At 34.7% G+C, this 17,635-nt stretch overlaps 1 protein-coding gene across 2 annotated transcripts; it reads left to right on the top strand.

The window, feature by feature from the left end:
* Positions 1-5: 5 nt before the first annotated feature.
* On the top strand, positions 6-16,315 carry LOC106153515 (ATP-dependent RNA helicase with zinc finger domain-like). Of its 2 annotated transcripts, XM_087006296.1 has the most exons (26): positions 6-75; positions 872-1,108; positions 2,150-2,186; positions 3,254-3,378; positions 3,836-3,898; positions 4,091-4,307; positions 4,533-4,752; positions 5,035-5,233; positions 5,485-5,592; positions 5,854-6,033; positions 6,388-6,587; positions 6,877-7,056; positions 7,365-7,587; positions 7,937-8,047; positions 8,320-8,444; positions 8,842-8,862; positions 10,242-10,448; positions 10,751-11,001; positions 11,261-11,379; positions 11,701-11,994; positions 12,358-12,465; positions 12,679-12,754; positions 13,076-13,271; positions 13,640-13,919; positions 14,228-14,948; positions 15,197-16,315. In XM_087006296.1, the coding sequence occupies exons 2-26, from the start codon at positions 941-943 to the stop codon at positions 16,144-16,146; spliced, it is 5,379 nt and encodes a 1,792-aa protein (XP_086862422.1). In that variant the 5' UTR covers positions 6-75; positions 872-940; the 3' UTR covers positions 16,147-16,315. The 2 variants fall into 2 exon arrangements, with proteins under 2 accessions (XP_086862422.1, XP_086862423.1); XM_087006297.1 differs by lacking the exon at positions 8,842-8,862 and having other exon boundaries at positions 7-75.
* Positions 16,316-17,635: the final 1,320 nt, after the last annotated feature.

The raw sequence follows: 17,635 nt of genomic DNA on the forward strand, positions 1-17,635 counted from the left end.
ATCGTAAAATCCCGCAAATTTTCGCAGTGACGTCACATTTTCACTATGGCGCTGCGATGAATGGAGTTCAAGAAGGTACGTATAACTGTTTTGATGATTTATTCCTTATATTGTTTTCCATAGTGGTTATTTTTTATCATATATTTGTCAGAACATATGTATATCGTCACTCCATTTAATCTTATGCCAATACATGAAACTCGTATGCCGAGAATATTTCACTTGTTTACATTTTAGTAATTGCTACCACATTACTTTCACTATAAAAGAACAAAAAGTTTTTTTCTCGATAAATGTGGATACAGATGTTTTCATTTCGTGAAATATGAACAGTCAACAAAAAACCTGCTTTGGTAAAGAAGAAGTATTGGCATATGTGCATAAGCAAAACCAAAAAGAAAAAAACTATGTATAAACACATGACATTCAATGAGTAATATTGTTTTTTTTTTTTCAAGTGGAAAATCAAGATCTGTGAGATGTCACATTTCACAGTAACTGTCTTGGCAATTAGGTTACAATCTAAAAGGGCATGTCAGGACATTTGTTTTAATTTCCTCGAACATGACAGGGTTATGAGTTAAATGTAAAATGTTGTCCAGTCAGGCACAACAAGTTGAATTAAGGAATGATTCATCCAGAAATATCTCATTGACAATATTCTGTGATATGAAATATTTCTGGTTATATTAAGGTGTTCCTTTGTGAATGGAACTATATGTTATAGCTATTTTTGTTTTCTAGTAAATAAGTGTGATATTTTACTTAATGAATCAAATAAAATTGAGGTGTTATCTATATATGTTTGTCAGCTAATGATAACATGATCTCAGAGAGCAAACATAACATACAGTTTTAAACTGTATTTCAGGATACTGGATTGTTGGAAGTTGAGGTGGGATGACAGGCTGCCTCTCATCCCCAGAATGTAACACTGCTTATGGCTACTAAAAGTTTAGAAACAAGGGCCAGTGAGTGCTTCCAAAAGGGCCAATATGATGAAGCCATTAAACACTATACCTTGTGTTTATCTAGTGTATCCCAGACTGCATCTAAAGATACAAAAGCCACGCTGCTTTTCAATAGATCATCTTGTTATCTGAAACAGGTAAGGGATAGGTGATTCATTTTTTACAATAGGGAAGTTTTGCATATGCCAAAGTGCAAAAAGCCTTGTTTTTACTTTTAAGTGGGGTTTAGCTTACCTTACAAAGTTTGAGTACAAAAAACTCAGACATTGCATGTGTTATATATGTCCATAAAGATGGCATGAGCGGTGACTGGTGGCATGGGTGAAAAAAATGTGCTCAGTTGACACATAAAACTATGTTGTCAGTTGCCCCAAAAATGTTTAATGGATATGAAGTCTGTTTGTCCTTGATGTTTTTAAGGATGATTTTTCAAAATATTTGTAAGCTGGAATAACAAACTGAATTAAATGATTGGTAATGGTGAGCAGAAAGTGATGATGTGGTTCACAATTGCTGCCTATCATTTTGACAAACAGAATCTTATTTTGTCAATATGGTGTATTTTCTTAATCCAGCGTGGAGCTGACATGATTTTCTTGCACAGCACAGTAAAATACTAGTAATCAACAAGTTGTTTTTAAATACAAACGCTGCAAAAAGTATTTTTGTTTTACTTTAAATTTACCGAGTGGAAAATTGGCATGTTCGGTTTACATTTACAGTAATTCTTCTTTCCTTTTTTTTTTTTTTTTTTTTTTCACACAGCATTTTCAGTGGCTTTTATATCCCATGTAACTGAATCACTTGCTAGTTTTTCAATGTCTATGTTACCTGTAGTTCATAATGTAAGAGGATAAGAGTGATTTTGCTGTTTTAAAGCTTTATCTAACAATGCATCAAAATTGGCCAAAATATTATTTTGTACACTTTTTTCTGCATAATGTCTAAACATTTGTCAGCTTAGCTGTCTTGTTTCCTGTAAGGTGTTTGTATATTTGCCAGCTTTGCTGTCTAGTTAATATTAAGTCTTTAAAATCAAGATGTGCTGTAGACATTAAGTTTTTTTTTTTTTTATAAAGCATTATGCAAATCATTAGTAATTGTTAAATCTGTGTGAGTACTGAAATATGTTTGTTGTTGAGTCTGTTTGTTTTTTAGTAATTCTTTATCTTTTTCAGAAACTTTTTGAGAATGTTGTAGAAGATTGTTCAACAAGTAAGTCAGTGATCGATGAAATGTAAAGTGGTTTCAGGGAATAGCCATAAAACAATTCTGAAGTGTACTGGTATGACTAGTAGGCGTAATGTACTCAGTCTCCACTAGTCTGTTATCAAGTATTGATTTTTGATTAAGAAGCCATGGTATTTTTGTAGGATAAAAAACCTGTCTCTTTGTGCTTAGAATTAACAACAACAACAACAAAAAAAAGATCAGAGGCCTTCAATATTTTTTCAAGATTCATTGTTTTTATTATATTATTTGAGGAGAAAAGGATATATCAGTCCCAAATAAAAGTGAAAATGAAAATCCATTAAAAATGAAGAAAGTTTTTTATGTGCTGTAGTTTATATCTTGGCAAAGTTCTATAGCAAGAAAAATTTACTTCAAAATTCAATCTAGGCAAAATTTGGTCAGTGTTTGGTCGAACATTTGAAGAATTTTTGTGAAAAGAATCAACTTGCAGTGGTCTTTTGTGCCTTGAGAACACCAGATTTTGGAAAGGAACTAAAAGTATAATTTTTTGTTTTTATCATCTCTGGTCTTGTTTATATTGAGAAATGATCTTCAACTTTACCTCAAATGAGATATGTGCATATATAACTGAGGAAAACATGTCCTAAAAATTAATCTCCCGTTACCTGCCATGACCTTGACAACACTATTTTTATATCAAAGTACTAATACATCTTGGAAGAGAAGCCAATGGGAGAAGCTTTTATTTAGGGCCTCAATCAATATATTTAGTCATGTTATTGACCACAGAGATCTTCTTGTATTGTTGACAGGAATTGACAGTTAAAGGGAGAATCAATAATGTAAATATTTCATAAATGAAGCAAGTGTTTGCTGCATTCAATATTACAATCAAAATATAGCATACATGACTGCATTGCAGTTCTTGAAATATGGCTTAGAAAACTGTTGATTGAAGTGTTTATGATGTACTTGTTGCCCAACAAAAAGGGATGCAGATTTTAAACTATAAACCACATGGGAATGTCTGGCCATGTGGATAGTTTTACTTTTTGAAAAACAAACCAATTGTCCTGGTTATTTTTCAGTTCTAAAATTTGACACGAAGAATACTAGGGCTTATGCCAGAAAAATTAAGGCATTGTGCAATGGATTAGGAAGGTTTTCAGAAGCACATCAGACAGCAAAACGGTGGTATGCAGCTGACTCTCAGGTGAGAAAGCTATTCAGTTCATAAATGTTAATGAGAAGCTTGTCAGACAAGTATGTTGTGAAGTAGATATGTAAAAATACCATTTTATAGAAGTAAGTAGAAAAAGAAGGTGGAAAAAATGAAGTTCCCCCCCCCCCCAAGGAAAAAAAAATAAAATTGGCAACTTTCTTCATTTGATAATTTTTACGTAAAGAGGCTAGAACACCCCCTTTCAGTGTCCTGCTTCTTGCATCCATTGTTATATATTATTACCTACACCCATATTATTATTATTATTATTATTATTATTATTATTATTATTATTATTATTATTATTTATTTATTTATTTATTTATTTATTTATTTATTTTATTATTTATTTATTTATTAAATATAATTTCTTTCATTTTGTGTGTTGAATTGAGTGATAGAGGGATTTTTGTGTTAAATGAATATTCCTTGCCTCATATTTACGTAGAATGCTCAAGCAAAGAAAGAAGTGGAAAGACTGGAAATAATCCTCAATGCTATGAAAGAACAGGTAAGCAGGTTCTGATGTTCTTAACTAAATTATTAATATCAAAATATTCACCTTTACAGAGAAAGGACAAATTTGGAATCTTTTACTTTCATTGAAGACTGTATGAGATCTTATTTTAGTTGGGATTTTAATGTCATTTGTCACCAATTTAGTTTTTTTTTTATGTGAATGTTAACTTTTTTGTCTTTGAAGGATGAAGAAGATGATGATGTTCTTGTGTCTGATAGAGGTGATAGGGGTGATGGGGAGGAAAGAACACCACCAGAAGGAAAAGAGGCTGACCCAGATAATATATCACTTAATGTTACCACATCATCTGGAAATGTCAGTAAAATACCCTTGCAAATAAAAACATCATTGCCTGGGGCACTACAAAATGGATCCAGAAATAATGATAACACAGACTCAGGTTTGGAACTTTTTTTTTCTAATATCTGCTTAGCTTTGTCCAAGTCAAATTGCCAATATTTGAAAGATATGTAATGTCTTAAATCCAGTTTTACAAACTACAGAACCAATGATGGCCTTTCTTTGATGAAGAAAAAAAGATGGGTTCAGAAACATATATTTATCAACAATGTATGAATCAAATCTCTTCACCCAAAACAACCTTTTTGCAATTGTATACCTTCAGACTCAACATCTTCATCACAGTCTTCAGTCAAGTCAGACAATACTGCCAAACAGCTACATTGTGTGCCATGCAGCATGGAGTTTAAGAACAATGAAGACTTGGATGTTCACCTAAGCAGTGAGGTCCATAGGCAATCTGTCAGTCTGGAGGAAGATAAAAATTGGAAATTTCGACCTCCTCCTAGAGGTCTGACCAGTGAAGAATACACCATCTGCCCTAGGTAATTGTTCTGAATTATTCTGCAAAAGCATTTTCCTCATATCAGAAATATTTTGAATATTCATTTTGCAACTGCATTATTACCAGTCATGATTTGATTGAAAACAGATAGGAACATGATGTTTTCATCAGATATTTATGAAGATATTTACAGGTAAAAAATATGACCTACTGTATTCTTTGTAAGTATAATGATATACAACATCATTATAAAGGTAGATTTATTTTCATAAATGTGATATTGTAGCCTAGCCTGAACAGTGCATTTTTCTCACATTTTAAGGCAACAGACATCGGGCACATGCAAGTATGGCACTCGTTGCACACATGCTCATTCTGATGCAGAGCTGGTTGAGTGGAAACAAAGATTTGACTACAGAAGGCATAACAGTACATCTTCTGGAGATCAAGTAGCTGTAAAGAGATCATATGCAGAGCTGTTAATGGAGAAGTGGATAAGGGCAGAGAATAAAGATGCCGTAGTAAGTGAAATCTATTTGTTTAAGTAGCTTTTAACATATTTTATAATCACTTCCTTTGATGCAGACCCCTTCTTGTATTAAATATTGAGTTTAAGATGTTAATCAAGCTTTCTTTATTGATAAATAATTTAAAGCAAATTTTCATGGGTAGGTTTGTAGATATAAACTATTCTGTATGATTAATGTATATATAGGATAGGAAGAATATAATCTTGGCTTAATAATCAAATGTTTTTATTCAATCTATTTAGATGAAGGAGGCAATTGAGAATGTGAAGGTCCATGTGAACTCTGACCTGACTGTAACCATGTCAACCAAGAGATGTACAAATGCCTGGACATTTACACTTACGAGTAGAGTTAGTATTCAATATAAATGTTCCATTTATCGTGTAAAAATGTAGAAACTACCACGAAATGCATCTGGTCCCTGTTGGTAACAGATTCTGCATTGTTGATCATATTTTGACATTTTTATGGTGTGTAAAAACTGCTAAAAGTTAGATCTTTATGTATATTGATATTGAATAGATGTGCTGTTTTACAGACTTAATTAGCTTACTGTAATCACCAGCACTTTGTCTTCTGTATCTGTCTTACTTGGTCCCTTTTTATTTCAGGATTGCTTACATAGGATTATTCTATTAGATGATGCCTCCAGGGCCCACTATAGTATAGGCAGTGTTACTGTAGGACCAAAGAAAAGTCAGAAGATACAGAAAGTAGAAGACAATTGTGTGGAATGGACAAATCCCAGTATAAAACTGAAGGGAAATAATGAGAATGTGTACAGAATTAAGGTAGGTAATATTATCATCTAAATATATTAGAATGTTTGGAAGATTTTTAGAAACAGATATTTTGTGTCTGTATATATTTTGATTGCTGTCTGTATTGCTTTTGTTGTCTGATGCATCTGTTGTTCATCTTATAACTGTCCAACAGTCTTTTGGTTTACTTTAGACTTACTGTGAGACTTTTTGTTTTTATTTTTTTTTGATAAAAATTAAGGTGCCCTTAAAAATGAGCATGATCCAATAGTTTTATGAACATCTTCAGTCTGTAAACTGAGAAATGGTTACAGAAAAGTAAATCATTTCTTGCAATATCATCATGTGTATCATCAATTTAACAAGTTAATATTTTCATTCCAGATTGTATTTAAAGCTGAGATATTTGGAACATTCCGCCAGTCTGTAGTGTTTGACTTTGGTAGTGAGCCAGTTCTCTACCAGCAGCTCTGTGTGGATGCCACTCCTGTCAGCGACATTGAGAAGCTGCAGCAAGATCTCATCATCTCTGAGAAAGGACGGTGGGATCTGGCAAAACTTGAGATCATACAATACAAACCTAGGTGTGCAATTTGTATCGCCTAGATGTTTGTTTTACTTGATTTTTTTTTCATATTTTTTTTTTTTAATTTTAAATTTTTATTCTACAATAAAGGTCAAAAGGTATCTAGAATGGCTTTCCAGAACTAAGGTAAAAGAGTGTGGTCTATGTAAGAGCTATTGCTATGTTGGAACAATTTGAATACCCCAGAAACTTGCACTTTTTGAGTAGATGGATATCCATGGTGATTTTTCCAGTTATCTGTTATAAGCCATGTATATTGGATTTAAATATTAATTTTACTTATACAGTCCCTTCCCTATACTGGATGGTGATCGACAGCTTCTCGAAAATTACCAGCCTCCAGTGGCAGAAGAGCTCAGGAAGTCTCCATCCATTGCTGAACTTAATCTTTCTGCAGAGAACTACAGACAAAGGATGCATGACTTGCTTTATATTGAAGAAATGGCTCAGTATGCAAGCATTGCAAGGTAAATAAAAAGCTACAACAATGGTGTTCCATTAAAATTATATAACACTAATTTTTGTAAAGTATTGCAAATGCCCAAACTCTGGCACTTATTTATTTTGAATAGGTATAAGGCAATTTTTTCATCGGTTTGTTTTTGTGAAATATTCTAGTTAAATGGATGACAAGTATATATTGACGTTAAAATAGTTATGGGCATCAGTCACTTTTTTTTTTTTTTTTTTTTTTTTTTTTTTTTTGCTATCTCTTTGTTGAAGAATTTTGAAATGTATGTATTGTCTAAAATGTTTCAACTGTAATTTCTTCCAGATATAATGTGAAGACAGCTCTTCAGATAGTGGACAAATTCATCCTTTTACCAGCAAACAATGCTACAGCAAAGTATGCTGTGAATGGGGAGCTGTTTGCTAGAATGAAGCTGAATACAGAGATTTCTGAGGACACCTCGCATGGACGGTTGATTTTACAGACTGTTAACACAGTACTTCTTGCTCCTTTTGACCCGAAGAAGAAAAACAAGGAACCAGACACGGTATTTCATCTTCATAAACAGTTTGATTTTTACCTTTACAATTATTTTAACATGGCATCCAAATGTATGCAATTGCATTTGTTGCTAAAGTAAATGGTTTTTATGTTTGAATAAAACTGTGATGTACTGTATTATTATTTGACCTTTTTCAGGTATGGCATAAATTTTTGTCAAAATTTGTCAGAGTAAAAGTCAATGTACCTGTTTATTAGTATGTCAATTATAGATAGACATGAACTATTACCACATAACTTCACTTGTAGGATTTCAAGCTGCATGAGCATGTTAAACATAAAAAGTTCAATACTGTTTGTTCCACTGGTAGCCTTCATGTTCATTGTTTTACCAGGTATATGAAGCAATGGTAGAGGAGAAGGGGAAGGATTTCATCATGGTCAGAATTTCAAAGGAATGTGTGCAGGAGTTAGGACTCAAACCAGACAAAGAACTAAATGCCGAGGTATTTGTTAGTGCATATTTTATTGAGTCCATTATTATTATTATTATTATTATTATTATTATTATTATTATTATTATATCTCCTAAATGGGTTTTGTAAATCAGTATGTTCTGAAAAAGAAACTTAATTCCTTTAAAAAGGATGTGAAATATTAGAAATATTTTGTAAGAAGTATAAGTTAACTTTACAAAGTTAAAAAGATAGCAATTATTTAAGTTATGAACAGAATTAGTAACAAGATATATATATATATATGTTAATTTTATCTTCAGGTCCAGTTCCAGCTGAACAGACTCCCAGTGTGTGAGATGCACCATGCAATAGACAAGCTACAGGACGTTAGACTAGTGTTTCCAGATTTAGATCATTCTATTTCCATTCCTTGGACACCGAGGAGGTATGCAGATATACATACATTACTTTTATTTTCACTATATGTATATGGTGTGGGTATTATTTTGTGCTTTTTACAAAAAAAAAAAGATTCTGCATTAAAAAAATCTGACATATACAGATATTGTTAATATACTCCTTCATGGTACATACAGGTTATTGCGTGTGTGGCTCTTGCAAATTACTATAAAATATTCTTTACATACAAAGTCAGACCTGAAAAACATTCGGTATTATATTGCTTTTATGTGAAATTCAAGTCAGTGTTCCTGTTAGGCTAACCATTGATTGTTTTCATGCTTTTATTGTTTTGGATGTCATCTAAAAAAAGAATTAAGCATACAAATTGTTATGTGTATGATATGTGCTCACTTTGAGTATTCATTTCTATTTGTTGGCAGCATGGGAAGGAACTTGGATGGGTAATTATTTCTAGTAGTAATAAACAGCTTGACTGGTAGTTTTGTCTTGTGAGCTTTGCTTTACCATATCTATATTGCAGTGCACTTCACTATTTGCAGTATATCTGATTCACTAGTGTAAGATTTTTTCTTTAATTTTATTCTTGTCTTGAAATTTTCTATGATCTGTCATGTCTCAAAATACTTAAAGCCACAACTCTAAATTGGATCCCCAGTTTATTTGTTTGTTTTTGTTGTTATATTGTCATGTGTTCTTGTCTTCTCAGCACTTCTCTGACACAAAGGCAAAAGCTATACACATGTACTATATATATTTATATACACAATTTAATTAAGTACCATTAGTTGATTATGGTATGCTTTTATTTTGAATGACATTATTTTACAATCATAGCCGCCAGGCATTTAGTGGTCATTTAGTGGTCAACTAATAGTACTTATTATCAGCATAAAGGGTGAACTAATGGTACTTTTCTATGCAGGTTTATTCATTTAATTTATAAATTGAAATAAGAAAATAAAAATAGAAAAAAGTCTGATGTAGCAACTAGTAATAATCTGAATGGAATGGTTTATTGGGCATAGATAATATCTCCCCAGTAAGTGATTGTATAATGTATTTATTACATCACTGACTTTTTAACTTAAAGATGAAAGTATTATGAACATTTTACCAAGCTTTAGTTACATATACAGTACCCCCTGTGAGCCTCATTTGAATAACTGACAGTATGTGAAGCAGTGATAGGCAGAATGTTGCTTAGGTGGTGAACCTGGGTCTAAATGGGTGTAATTAGGTGCCTAACCAATGTATGTCATGCACAGTCAGTAACTGAGATAGCACTAACATGGTTGGGGGGGGATTGTCCCATATTCAACACTTAACGACCAATCAGATAAGACAAATTTACTCACCGACGTGAGTAGGTATTTGAATAAGTGTTTCAATCAGCTAATAAGGTTAAATATTTTTATTTGATTAATTAATAAATACAGTATGATGATTACATAAAGCAAAGAATTTTTTCACTGTGTGCCTCCCTCTTTAGTAGAACCTGAGAAATTAGCCTGTTCCACTATGCACTGAGCTTTTTTTGGACTAAATGGTCCTGGATTTTAATATGCTTCAGTAAAGTTAACAGCAATTGATAATGCAAAGCATTATTACATGTTTAGTATGTTTTATTTATCAGATATTGGTATGACATGATTGATAATTTAATTCTAATAGAGTATATTTTATCATTCTGTGTATGCATCATTTAAATAAAATTCCATCTGGTCCTCCATACTGTATTTAAGAAGTATTGTTTCTTTTCTTGTGCTACATATACATTTCCGATCAAATTGTTAACTTCCAGACATTGATATATTTCCAGGCAGTGGAGTGATAAGCTAGATGCCAGACTAAATACCAAACAAAAAGAGGCAATTGTTGCAATGACAACCTCCCTGGAGATAGAGCTGCCCCCTATTCTTTTGGTCGGTCCTTATGGGACAGGGAAGACCTTCACATTGGCTCAGGCTGCTAAACAGATATTACAGCAAGAAGGCACCAGAATACTTATTTGTACACATTCAAATAGGTAGTGTATGGAAGAAACCAAGAAAATAGCAGATATTTTGGTTAACAAACAAGTTACACATGAAGCTATGATGGGATAATGTCATTGGGTTATTATTCCATAGATAATGTTGTAGTTTTTTTTGCTTATTGAATTGATATAAAGGCTGCAATCAGACAAATCTCACCTTGGTCAAAGTATATGTTATTGGCTCTCTGGTATGGCTGCCATACTTGTTAATATTACAAAATAATGAAGAAATGCACGAAGGAGTTTCTACTTAATTATTTAATCTGTAAATCTCTTTTTATTCCTTGTTTCAGTGCTGCAGACCTGTACATAAAAGACTACTTCCATCCATATGTAGAGGACAATCACTTAGAGGCCAAACCACTTAGAATCTACTACAGAAACCGCTGGATACAGACAGTGAACGAGACTGTGCAGAAGTACTGTTTGATAGATCCATCTTTTAATTTCCGCATGCCTACCAAGGAGGACATTGAGGGGCACCGAGTGATTGTAGCAACTCTCAGCACATCAAAGTACCTGTATGATATTGGATTAGAGCCTGGTAAATGTCTTTACTACTTATAACCAGGGTTTCTGATGAGTTAACAAGACTACTATTTATTGGCTAAAACTAAGGAAAAGTAGAATGGGGATTTGACTTAAATGGCATAAAATTTGCTGCCCTTTTCAGAAATTATTAATACAGATATACTCTTCAATCATTGAAAGATATCCTGTGCAGTTGCACAAAATTGACTTTTAGTAAAAATTGAGGTACCAATATTTGACAAATATTGTTTTTTTTTCCCATTAATTTCCAGATTGTTTTACCCACATATTGCTGGATGAGGCAGCCCAGGCGTTGGAGTGTGAAACAATCATGCCACTGGCTGTGGCCAGCAAGAAGACCAGAATTGTGCTGGCTGGAGATCATATGCAGGTATAGGGTCTTAACAGCTGAGGGATTCATTTAAAAGATAACTTGCCCCAAAATAGTCATTTTTTAGATAAAATGTAAATTCCTATAAAGAATGTTATTACATATGACCTTTTTTGTTCCTACAAGTTATTTTCTGCCATAATGATGTATATAATTGATTTAAAATGAGCAAAATGAAAGAATATATATTATTTTTTAACAGTCAGTATAATCCCTTATTTTTCCCTTATTTTTGTTAAATCCATAGTTTGCAAATAAAAGAATGTACTTGTCTTTAAATAAAATACCAGTCCTTAACTACCTCCATGTTTCTGTGTGCAGATGAGTCCAGAGGTTCATTCTGACTTCACAAGGGGCAGGAATTTACACATTTCCCTGTTAGAAAGGCTGTATGACTTATACCCTGGAGAACAGCCCTGCAAAATCCTTCTTTGTGAAAACTACAGGTCTCACAAAGCCATACTGGATTACACATCAGAACTGTTCTATGATAACAAACTTGTAGCTGGAAGTAAGCAGCCAAGGCATGAAGTGTTTTATCCCCTGTCCTTCTTTACTGCCAAAGGAGAAGATGTCCAACACCAGAATAGCACTGCATTTTATAATAATGCTGAGGTAAGATTTTTTTTTTTTGTGTGTGTGTGTGTGTGTGTGTGTGTGTGTGTGTGTGTGTGTGTGTGTGTCTCTAAGCTTGCAGTTTGTTATAAAATTTCTTGTAAGATGAAAAAATTATTTACATCATCTCAGCTTAAATGTAAACGCTCTTCATGACTGATAGCCAGTTGCTGGAATTTCTTTGTAATATCACAAGTTTCAAACCATTGTGCACAATAGATGATGTATCAGTTGGATATGTCTTTGCATACAGCTGTGACAGTCTTGAACTGAAAACTTATTTCATTAACTTGAATCATAATTTAAAATCTAGGATTCCTATTTGACTACCCATTTCACCCACCAGCTCCACTCTCATTTCAGGTGTATGAGATAGTGGAAAGAATCTCTGAACTGAAGAAAATGTGGCCCAAGTCCTGGGGTTCACAAGATGATGGTGCCATAGGAGTAGTGTCTCCATATGCAGACCAGGTCAGTCACTGATTAAATGAAAAAATACTTCCTTTAATTGTTTTATCCTCTGATAACCTCCAAGAATACTAGTTTCAACTCATTTTAATGAAAACGGGGGTAAAGTAGTTGTGGATTAAATAGGACAGTCTCTTTTTGATATCATACCATGGGATTGTGCAACATCTGGGAATTTTGGACATCTTATATTTCATTATCTATTTTAATTTTCAGGTAGTTAGAATAAGGTCAGAACTTCGCAAAAGGAAGATGGGTGGAGTTTCAGTAGAGAGAGTCTTCAATGTTCAAGGTAAAATGTTGAAAAAGTATCAAGTAGTTATTTTGTGCAACTGTGTTACAGATATGAAATAAACACCAGCAGTATGTTTTGTGGTAGTTTTTGATCACCAGTCTAATGTCACCTAGAAATTAAATAATTTTTTTCTCAAAATGTTGCTTATTTAAAAAAAATGTTGTTACAGATTGCCAGTGAACAGCAGGCTTGTAACTTCAAAATGTGCTCATAGCAAAATTTTAACAGTACTATCCAGCAATTTAAGAGCAGATTTCTAAATTTTGCCACCTGATCTAGTGACACCATATAATGTAAAATCGCAATTTCATATTTCAGGAAAACAGTTCCGTGCCATATTTTTGAGCACTGTCCGTACACGTAACACCTGTAGTACTGATACCACAATGGAGGATTTTATGGACTTTGGGTTCTTGTCTAATGCTAAACTTCTCACCACTGCCATCACTAGGGCCCAGTCACTGGTAGCTGTGGTGGGAGACCCTGTGTCACTGTGTTCTATTGGGAAGTGCAGGTATGATTACTGGTACCTTAATATAGTGATAGTAGAAAACCCCATCTATTAATTTTTTTTTTTTTTTTTTGTTAAGGGGGGGGGGGGGTGTAATTCATCAAGCATGTGTAATTGTGTATTAAATATTATCATGATTATGGTCCTTCTTAATTATGACTATTGAGTGTCATGAAAATTTTAATCACCAAGGGTGTCACCATTGTTTTTATTTGTATGAAAATATTGAGAAAAAAAGAATAATAAGCATGATGGTACTTTGAATCTTCAGAGATTTACATTGCATTGAATTAAACTAAAAATCAAATTAATCTTTAGGTAATGAAAATGTTCAATTTTTTTAATTATTAAAAAATTTTGGTAACTTTCAGAAAAATCTGGGAACGCTTCATTGAAGTGTGCAACCAACACAACAGCCTGTATGGAATGACATGGTCCCAGCTACGATTGCAACTGGATGGAGTAGAACTGAAGAAGACCTACGTCTTGAATCCTCTGGCTCCAGAGTTTGTTCCAAACAGACTACGTCATGGGGACCCATTGTCTGTACCCGAGGGAGTGAAAGGACCATACGGGCATCATTTTACTGGGAATGCTCTGTACAAATATAAACAACAGCAACAGCAGATGGCAGCTGCACTGACACAACCAGTAAGTGTATTGAAGTTGTAAATAACTGTTTTTAAATGACAACTTTGGCAAGGTGACAATTTGATTTAAAGAAATTTCTCATGATATTGTAAGGACATTGTCAGAGTATTTAGTAAGGTTGAGATGGCTGCTGGTAAATTGTTTATGTTTGGCATGATGGGTGGCAGTTGATAAACTGGTGTATTTTACTTTACACTTTGAAGCCACATTGTGGTCATTGTTTAAGATAAGAAAATAAAAGAAGTAGTGAAAATGTACATATTGACATAGAGCTTTTAAATTTTCATTGCATTTTTTTCAACTTACAGTACTTGTTCTCCATGCCTCCTACACTTCTGTCACACCCATACTACATGGTGCCCCCGTACATGACTGCTCACAACAGAGCCAGGGGGACTCATCATCTGGTGGCTGAGGGAGGTAGAGGAACCTCTCCAGGCTCCTCCCCTGTCAGGTCGCCCCCGCGTTCCGAGTCTCAGGACAAGAAAGGCATGGGGTCTCCAAGGTCTGGAACGCCCACACCCAAACCAGATGACAAGAGCTCCAAGAGTGCATCACCTGTCCCTCTGGGGCTTGGTGTCAATACTGCCTTGCCAGCTCAGTCATTTCCACTTCAGTTTATGCGCCCAGGAATGGTCCAAGTTGACTACAGAGCTTTAATGAATATGTACAGAATGCAGGGGCCCATGTCACCAGGACAGGGGTTTATTCACCCACAGACAATTCCTGTTGTGCCTCCCAGGGTGGCGTACCCCTTTGGTGCCATGCCTCCCCATTTGAGGCCCCATGGATCACCTCCAGGGATGATGCAGATACCAACAACTGGTGCTGCACAGTCACCACCTTCATCATCTCCGCTGGCACAGAGAACTGATGCTTCGCAGCCACCTGGTGTCAATATGTCTCCAGGACGAGCCAGCCCCATGGCTGGTTCTCCAAGAAGTGCACCCCAGTTCACTCTGTTACCAAATGTAAAACATGTGCCCCCTCATCTTCTGGAGCAGACACAGCAAGAGGATATGATCAAAGGTGTGATTCATTGTAAATCACTGGAATTGTTTTATTTTAAAATGATAATAGTCAAGTTTATTTTTACTGTCAAAAAAGGGTAAAAAATTCTGTCGTGAATGAAATTTGTAGGTTCCTGTGAAATTTCAACTAGCCCTCAGTAATGTATGAATGATTTAACTCTGCTTCTTGGACACTGTAAACCTTACAAAAGATTAAGTTAATTCTGTGCTAACCATAAGCTGTAAACACTTATTATGATTTTCCAGAACCTCCAGTTATGAGATACCCAAGGCCCCCTGACATGGAGCCCTACTTCAATGGCACTGGTGTGAATCACCATATTGATACTGCAAGGCAACACCAGACAACACTGCAGCAGCAAACTCCAGAGAAAAGTTACATGGCAGAGCAGTTCAGTCAACAGAGGGCTCTGTACAGACAAATGGAACAGACAGAGTCCTCTGAACCAGTGTCATATGAAGAAGAAATGAAAAAGCCACCCTGGTTGAGGAGAAGGCAATATGCTTCTTTGGTTAAGACGCCAGGTGGAGATCAGCAGGAGAATGGAGATGCCAGTCCCCAACCCAGCCCTGTAGCAACACCGGTTACAAGACAAGATAGTGCGTCCTCTGATATTCTTGCTACGTCTGAGATAGACAATGTGGTGAAGTTCATTACAGATGATGCTAGTACAGAAAGTGAATTGGGGAATATCCACATTGGACACACGGTCCCCAGATTGAAGTTGAACACTTTTGCAGCAGCAGCTTCAGGGGCTGCAGCAGCGGTGGCACCACCTAAGATTGACAGGCAGTTGCCACTGTACATGAGAGGTAGTCCTCAGTTGGATGCTAGCTCTACTTCTACACCACCCCCTACAGCTGTGCCAGAGTCAGCCGAGGCCACTTCAGGTAGCACCACACCACAGCTGGGCCAGCTGACCTACGCCAGCGTGTTAAGGCGCCAGACTAGCTCTCCTTCATCACCGCTCCCTCACAGGGTAGAGCCAAGAAACAACCTGCTGGATCCTCCTAACAATCTTCTCCCAAGTCCTGTGTCACCAACAACCCCTGCGACTTTCCAGGAGTCATGGAGGTTCCCTTCTGTTACTTCCCCGACATCAGCAGAACCCGAGAACAATCCTTTGGAGTTGCTGAAAAATCTGAATATCAGAGCTTCTCCTGCCACACAGGCCATGTACAACTATTTTTCCTAAAGGAGGACTGCTGCTGTGATTTTAGGTGAAATGTTTGACTTTAAAATTAGACATATAGACATTTGAAGGAATGTATCTTAGACTGATCAGAGTGAATTTAGTCTAGTTTTACATTAATTGCTGTGTGGAAAAAAGTTGGAGTAAGAGAAGTAAGACTTAATTTTTTTTTTACAAAATAAATTTCAGTCCAGCACTGTGTAAAATGTTTGAAAAAAAAACACAAAAAGCATAAAACAGACGTAAGTCAATAAAAACAAGTACAAAATACCAAAAATATGATAAAAATGAAGTTTTTAAAATTAGGCTAGTCACATATTCAAGTGCTTTGTAGCTTGTAACATTAAAAAAGAAAAAAACAATGTGTAAATAGTAGTCTATATATATGTACAATACAGAAGGTGAGTAAATGTCGGTCTTTAGTGCTTATAATACAAATTGTACAGAAATGCCCATTACATGTAAGCCATTAAAAAAAAAGTTATCAGTGTTTATTGGATGAATGACTGTTGTCAACTACTAAATATTGCATGTAAACATTATTTTTCTAGTGCATGTGTGTATAGTGTCAAAATTTGGTCACTGATTAATATTGTACTTTGGGTCCAACCTATATTTATTTCTATATAAATGTGTGTTAGTGTGCATGTATATACCTGGGACCATGTATGTATTCGCTTTTGTTAGCTTGATGTTCTGCAGGTAAGGACATTTGTTATGCTGCCATTCTAATGGATATGTACTAGTCAGTAGTGTGACCTAGACATAAGCTTTGATATAACACATTAGAATAATTTCTATAGCGATTCGTTAGCACTGCCTTTGTTAGTTGAATATAACAACTTATTGAAGTCTCTTCAACGGAATACCTGATATTATAATGAAATTATTGGAGGAATCATTTTGTCATTTGGTGGAAATGTTCTGTTAAAATCATAATCTGTCATTATAGTTACTGAATTTCTTTGAATTATTAATTTAATAGTGCTTCTTTTGAAGTTCACGTTTTAAAGGCTTTGGTTTTATGTAGATTGTAACTTGAAAGAAAAATGCAGTAGCTAATCAGGAGTGAAATGATGGAAGTTTACAAGGTGAGAGTTTGATTAAGGATTTTATCTTGATTGAATTTTTTTTGTGAAATTTTGAACAATTTATACAGTTAAATAATTCCCTTGAAAGGTTAAGTAAGTTTGGAGATGTCTGATGCTTTTGAAAAGCTACTGCACAAAAAAAATGCATACTGCGCTGATTTTTTTTCAAATTATGTAGTCATAACTAATAAGATTTGTGGCTAAGACTGATTGATAAATGTGAAGGAAACAATAACAAATTACATGTGGTGTGAAAACCAGTCCAAGTTCTTTAATAGCAAAGGACTGGTTTTTTAACTCGAGCAGTTTCCTTTTGTCTAGAATGCAGCACGTTTAGGCAGTTGTTTAGTTGAGAGGTTGGGAGATGAGTGAAGGTGACAAAAGCATTACCCATGTCTCAA

Source organism: Lingula anatina, chromosome 2 (genome assembly GCF_051362555.1).
Source record: "Lingula anatina isolate TDL-2025a chromosome 2, LinAna3.0, whole genome shotgun sequence".
Taxonomy (NCBI): Eukaryota; Metazoa; Brachiopoda; class Lingulata; order Lingulida; family Lingulidae; genus Lingula; species Lingula anatina.